The sequence below is a fragment of the Anneissia japonica genome, unplaced genomic scaffold (assembly GCF_011630105.1).
Source record: "Anneissia japonica isolate Jap-2015-1 unplaced genomic scaffold, ASM1163010v1 scaffold287819_len434453_cov191, whole genome shotgun sequence".
In the NCBI taxonomy this organism is placed as follows: domain Eukaryota; kingdom Metazoa; phylum Echinodermata; class Crinoidea; order Comatulida; family Comatulidae; genus Anneissia; species Anneissia japonica.
In genome coordinates, this window is record NW_022713610.1 from 264,406 (window position 1) to 271,158 (window position 6,753).

The following is a 6,753-nucleotide window of genomic DNA, read 5'->3' on the forward strand; positions in this document are numbered from 1 at the left end:
TTAAACTATTTTTAAATATGTATGACGTCATCAAATTACTGTTTTTTGATTGGATGAGTAAAATATTCATTGTAATACCTAGGCAGATTCATATTACCTTGGTTATTAGAACATATGAGCGGTTTTCTAACCTGTAGATTTCAACGCAAGCATATTTAAATATGTATGACGTCATTAAAGTATATTTTTTTATTTGACGACGTAAAATTTAAGATCTAGACAGAATAACTTGCCAGAGCTCAGTACACGAATGAGGGTTTCTAGACTGGCAAATTCAAATTAGAACATTTTACACTTTATGTGACATTATTAAAATACATTTTTTCAAAGAAAAGGGTGGAAGGTGGAGTGTTAAAAAGACACCTGCAGTACCCCCTTAGTCCGCGTCCACCCCATCAGTCAGCCCTCACCAGTGAAAATAAGCACAAAAGATCACGGTCAAACAGACTGAATTTATCGAATATCGCTATAATTGGCGTGAGCAATAATTGTTGTATTTTAATGGATGCTAAATAAATAAATGAAAAAAAAGAAATTAAATGAGCGGTCCCACTTCATCGGGCTTTACCCCCATCCCATCACTCACCTTGGGATGCCCTTATAATCTCCAGAGGCAATTTGGCTTCAGATTTAGGATGGAGTCAAAATGTTAAAAAAAAATAAATAATAAAATAAAAAAAGAGGAAGTTTCGGAAAAAAAAAGATTCCTAGAATAATTGACCTCAAAATGAAAGGGGGCCGAGGTCCTCCCCGGAAAAATGTTGTTTCCTAAATGGCAAGAAATGAGATTTCCCGACTTTTGAGATGTATTTTAATGACATTTAAGTTTTTTAAAGTTCAAGATTTCCCCTCCCTTGAAAACAGTCATGTCAACTTTGTCATTCTTATTACAGTAAACAGGCCTATGTGTGTATAAAAAAAGAGTAGTTGCATACGTAGGCCTATTTTGTTTTCCATGAACCGATGAACCCCAAATAGGACGGTGGTGGGAAATTTTTGATTCCTATATGTCGGGAAACAGGTTTTCTCAACTTCTGAAATTTTGGTTTCCCTCTCTTGACGTTTTTTAATGAATCAATGAACCTAAGAAGGAACCGGGGGTGGGGCGGAATAATGTTAGCCCCTGGAAAATTTTGATTCCTAGATTGCGGGAAGTGAGCTTTTCAGACTTCTGAAGTATCTTTTAATGACCTTTAATAAAAACAAAATCAAGGTTTACCCTATTGAAAACGGTCAGGTAAATTTTTCTGATTTTTAATACAGTGTGTACATTTTTTTTTTCTTTTCTTTTTTTTTTTTTGAAACGGGGTCCTCCCCCATCAAAATTTTGATTGAGCATTTCCGACATTTAATTGTCCAATTGTAACACAAAATTCAATAATCAGCTTACGGGTCCTGGAAAAGTAAGTCTAGAATTATTTTTTAAATATTTATTTATTTAATGTTTTTGTCCAAGGGGGTGTGGTCAGGACCCTGATCCCTCAAGATCCACCAATGATCTCCCTCCCCAATTCACTCCTAGATATGACACTGGAAATCGAGTGTACTTGTTTTTACATTTGGCACCCAATGGCTGCAGGAATGATTTTATCGTATACCTTAATTAAAAAATTGCGCTTTTGTAGGGGGGGGGGGGTATATTAAATAGCTTGCTAATTGCAGGGTGGCAGATATTGGCAGCTAAACTTGGCATTAACGTAAAGCTTAGGTTCTGCCAGAAATGTTGATGTCAAAAGCATGACGAAAATCGCCGGCAATTCTAACTTTAAGTTGGTTTTATGAAAAAAATGTTTTTAAGCGTTTTTGGCTCATATTTAATGTCCTTTATTCTAAAAATATACCAATAATGTCATTTTTTATTTTACTATCTAATTTAGTTAACAATAGGCAAATACTGCAAGAAGTATCAAGTTGACTGCTTTCATCTAAGTAAAGTCATAGAGAGTTTTTCAAAACTGTCAATTTCATCATTTTACGAGTAAAATACAACTTTTTCATGTTTACATGGTTATATCATACTATGAAAATTCACTAAATATGAAATTATTGGTGGATTAATATAATTTAGGATGTTCTCGACCTCAAACAACCTTTAAAAGTTGAAGTTGAAACATTACCTATTTTCGACTTTTGGCACACTTTGAATTGATTCTGGCCCACTGTGCGGCGGGGTCCAGGGGCAGAGCCCCCGGTGGGGGTCCAAGGGGGCTTGAAGCCCAGCACATTTGAGGAATATGAGGTTGTATTGAGTTGATTTTGACTATCTAGCATGGTAGTTTTCAGTAACAAGTATACAAAAAAAAAAAAAAAGGTGTATGCCTTTTAAAAGAAATTTTAATATACAGGTTACCTGCAATATGCAACTGACATGTGTCATTAAATTAGTAATAATTCATCTACTCACAACATAATCTTTGACAACAGTGGTGGCGACAGAGGGGCAAAAGGTCCTGACGGGGGGGCTAGTGGAGCGAATCGAGTCTCACTTGGCTGGGGTCCGGGCCGCCTAGGGGCCACGGATATTAGATGAATTATGGCGATTTGTTATTACTTACCGTATTTGATAGGCATCGAGTTACTATAATAGGACTTCATGTAGGCTAAGCTTTCTAATGTTAAAAACCAGCTTCCAAAACCAAAACATTTTGAATAAAGCAAGAAACAAAGAGTATGCAATGTAACCATCTAATTTATTTAAAAATCCTCATTCTTGAAAGTGAAATTCTATATTTTGGAAATTTTGCATGAAATATGTTAACCACGCTGTCATGGTCGAGTTTGCTTCACCTATCACGATGATTCCAACAATCATGAGGCTATCTAAATGAGCATTTGTCATAACAGAACACAAATTATTTTTAATTAGTTTCATTGAATTATTATTATTATTATTATTGCTGTTGTTATTGTTGTTGTTGTGATGAAAAGTTAACAACAATATGATGGCTAAACGAATATTACATGTAAATATTTTTTTTTATTTGTTTTTTCCCCCGACAAAATGTATCGCCTTCCCCGACGGGAGGTCTATTCTTCTCCGAGGGGGGAATTTCAAAAGAAAAATTTCACTTCTAGAAAACATGTTGAAGTTTCTCAGCAACATTGAACATAAAAATCACAAAATTAGCAAAAAGGAAAACTAATATCCAAAATCCGTTAAAAAAAGTCGTCAAACAACAAAATCCGCTACTGTATATTATCATTGAGTAAATTACAAGTGTTCTATTTCTCACCAAGTGGATTTATAAATAGCACTCTCCTAGGGTGTTTTTGGTAGGAAAAGAAGACTTAAACACTGTGGGTGTAATTTTTTCTTTGCAAAAAAATAGGAGTGGGGGGGGGTATGCGCCTGCTGACCTCGATGATAGAGAGTGATTGATTGCACAAAGGTTTCCATGCTGGTGCATCTACGCATAAACTGTCTTTGTAGCTGTGCATTGCGCGATGTGACATAGAATCAACCTTTCTATCTATGGAATTGTGTATCCATTCAAATATCTAAAAAAAAAAAAAAAAAAAAAAAAAAAAAATTATTTTTTTTGTTTTTGTTTTTTTTGTGATATAAGGGGGGGGGGGCGTTAAATCCGCCCATGACCACCCGATTCTTGTAGGCCTACATGTACAGACGGTGCGATAGTACCCGTACAACTTCCGCGCATCTTTAAATGTTCGAACCTCAGCCCCAACCATGGTGGGGCTGATGTAGTGTGGACCCACACCCACCCACTACCGCCAAATCCTGCATCCGCCCCAGTGCTTGTCTTTAAATCTAATTTTCACCAATCTTCTATAATTAAATCCCCACTTTTAAAAGCGAATGGAAAGAATAACAATTACGCATGACTCGTGAATTTTGTCTGTTCACTTTTCTAAGTGCGGTACGTATTTTCCGGACCAAAACCGGGTAAAAACGCAATTGTTTATACAGTTCCTAACCATCTCAGAAACCACTAGATCGACTTTATGGGTGCAACGGTTATCAGATGCCAAATTTATTGTGAAAATAATTTACTGAACGTTGTTAAAATTGGATGCGTGTATACTTATTAGACTAATATTTTTTCAAACTCAAAAGTGCACAATTTCTACTACAAACTATTTTTTCCTTTTGTATATTATTATGACCCGTACGTGTATTAGTGTTTAATATTATCTACATACATAGGATTACTGCTTTTCCTAATTTCAAAAAAATTATAGTTAGTCAATTGAATTTTATGTAGCCATTATTAAACAATAATTATAGCCTTATTAGTGGTACAAAAAGATTACAAACACCAGTTTTATGTTGACGCAATCTCGCAGTGACGTCATAATAATCAGTGGCGGATTCAAGTGGGGCCGAGCCGACCCTAAATTTTTCAAAATTATTTTTAAAAAATGGAAAAAACAAAGGAAAATTAGAATTAGAATTTAGGTCTGATAGTGCTCATTTCAGGGTATCTAGAGGTGTCATAATCATAAATTTTCTTTCCTCAGCCCCAACCATGGTGGGGTAAGGTGATCTAATTTCATAAATTGTGCAAGTCCCTCCCTGTCCCCCCTCTAATTTTCTTTCCTGGAGCCGCCACTGATAATGATAAATTAAGTAAATCACCTTTATGTTTGTAAAATCAAAATGCTTACTAATGTTTTGTGTGCTCCCTATTTCCCTATGTCCTGTTCGATCGTAAATTAGACGGTATTATGTCCACTCACAATAGTGTAGTCGCAATATTACTTACACAAAAGTGAAATTCAAAAAGCGGAGAAAAGCAAAACCTCTTGATTGATTTTAAAAGTACTGTACATGCAAAAAGACTAAATTAATGACTGTTTTAAGTTTATCTTGTTTGTTTTTCATGGTTCAAATTTTAAATACGTTACAAGCTAATCAGTAGATAATAAATCATTATTTTTATGAATATTAGTTTGCACGAAATAAATAAGGGGGCATAATTATGACTAAAAGGATAATTTTAAAAAGTTTTTATGATGAGTATTTTAGTGGCAGATACAAGGGGCCCAGCCGGCCCACCATCCCTAATTTATTTTTTTTCCCCCGAAATTTAAAAGTGGAGAAAAATGAAAATTATATTCAAATTTAGTCTGAGAGTGCCATTTCCGACCAACTAGAGGTGCCATAATCATAAATTTTCTTGCCTCAGCCCCGACCACGGTGGGGCTAAGGTGGTCTACACTCTCCATCTGTAAAAGTCCCTCTCTGGGCCCAGCTCTATTTAAAATTACTGGATCCGCCACAGGATATTTTGAAATTTCGTATTGAAATAAATGTTAATTGCATTGCTTAAAATCAATTAAAAGGCTATAGGCGCCAGAGCTTTCGGAGGCTTCGCCACCTGGTCCCCAACCAAGGCTTGGGCCTACGGCCCAAGGCTGTATTTTTCACTTCGTTCCCTCTCCCTCCAACTTTAAACCACGGATCGACGCCCTTGAGGGTCACCGTATCTAATATGGTTTAATTTTTTTTCCAAAATACACTCACATTCCATGAGACCACCCAAATTAGTTTACCACACAATATCATATTTTCGCCGGGCCTTCGTAGGTAGGCATACCCGCCGACGGGCCTGTGGTCCCTTGTCCCCACTTTGCTGCTCACATCAATCTTACATGATTCATAGGCCTACTGTGCCGTCATCATCATTCAACAATTTTTTTTGTTAGACTCAAGTTCTGGCGTTTCAAAGGATTTAATTGATTTTAGAGTCTATTAATATATAGAAAATACATACAAATTTTTTTCTTCCCGATAAATTGTGGTTTTTCTCCCCGACGGGGTGGGGGGGAGGGGGGTGAGCTCTCCCTAACGGGGGCCCTTGCGCCCCGCTGGCGCACTTAAAAGATGAAGGGGCCTATTACGCGTACACTACTGAACAAACGGATAATTATATAACGGCAGGAACAAAATGCGTCTGTTCAATCATGGAAAATTAGCTATAAGGCCTGATTTTATAGGTTTCATGGTTCAATGCAGTTGATTATTACGACACACAAATCCAATACTGTAATAGGTAGGAATAGAGGGGATTCCCCGCATTACTGTTTGTAGAAATCTATTGTAATAATTTATATATAGTCTCTAAGTTTTTTACAACAGGTGTCATAAATATTCGATTCCAGTCCTGGTCGACATCCTCTAGGAAGACCTAGTATGCCAGCATAACAAATGGGGATGAAATTCAGTTCTTGTTTCTTTTTCGTGTTCCTGTCTCTCCGATTATATCCATTTGCAAGCGCAACTCATTTTCGAGGAGCACTTTTTACCTGGAGGCCAACTTCAGAACCAAATCAGGTGAGAATATAATTTGAAAGGTGTATAATAACTGGGAGCGGTTATGTCAATGATTTTGATTTCATCCAAATTACCTTCACCAACCGACGAGTATGATTTAACATACTATTTTAAAACCTAGATGCCAACATTGCACTGTTAACACAACAGCCAATTTTTCTAATGGTGGGCAAATCCATATTGTCGACACTAAACAACCATTTAGGTGTGTACATTATGATTGGTGTGAACAGAATGATTGGTTTATTTTTTTCGGTTGCTGGTAATTGTTCGCCCGATGCCATGTCTCATACACATCCCTTTTTACCGATCTTGGAATACGAACTTCCTGCATGGAGTCCTCAGTGTCAAGATCATGTAAATCGTCTTTATTGCAACAGAGAGTTTCCATGAGAATTCTGGGAGGCATGATCCCATCAATTACAATGCACGACTTATCACTCTCAATTGGCTTTCTT

General features: G+C 36.6%; 1 protein-coding gene across 1 annotated transcript in view; it reads left to right on the forward strand.

The window, feature by feature from the left end:
• Positions 1-6,094: 6,094 nt before the first annotated feature.
• LOC117108507 overlaps positions 6,095-6,753 on the forward strand; it is a 64,203-nt gene continuing 63,544 nt past the window's right edge. The window contains exon 1 of the mRNA XM_033250528.1: positions 6,095-6,295. Within this exon, the coding sequence (XP_033106419.1) occupies positions 6,170-6,295 (126 nt within the window). The 5' untranslated portion in view covers positions 6,095-6,169. The remainder of the gene's footprint in view (positions 6,296-6,753) is intronic.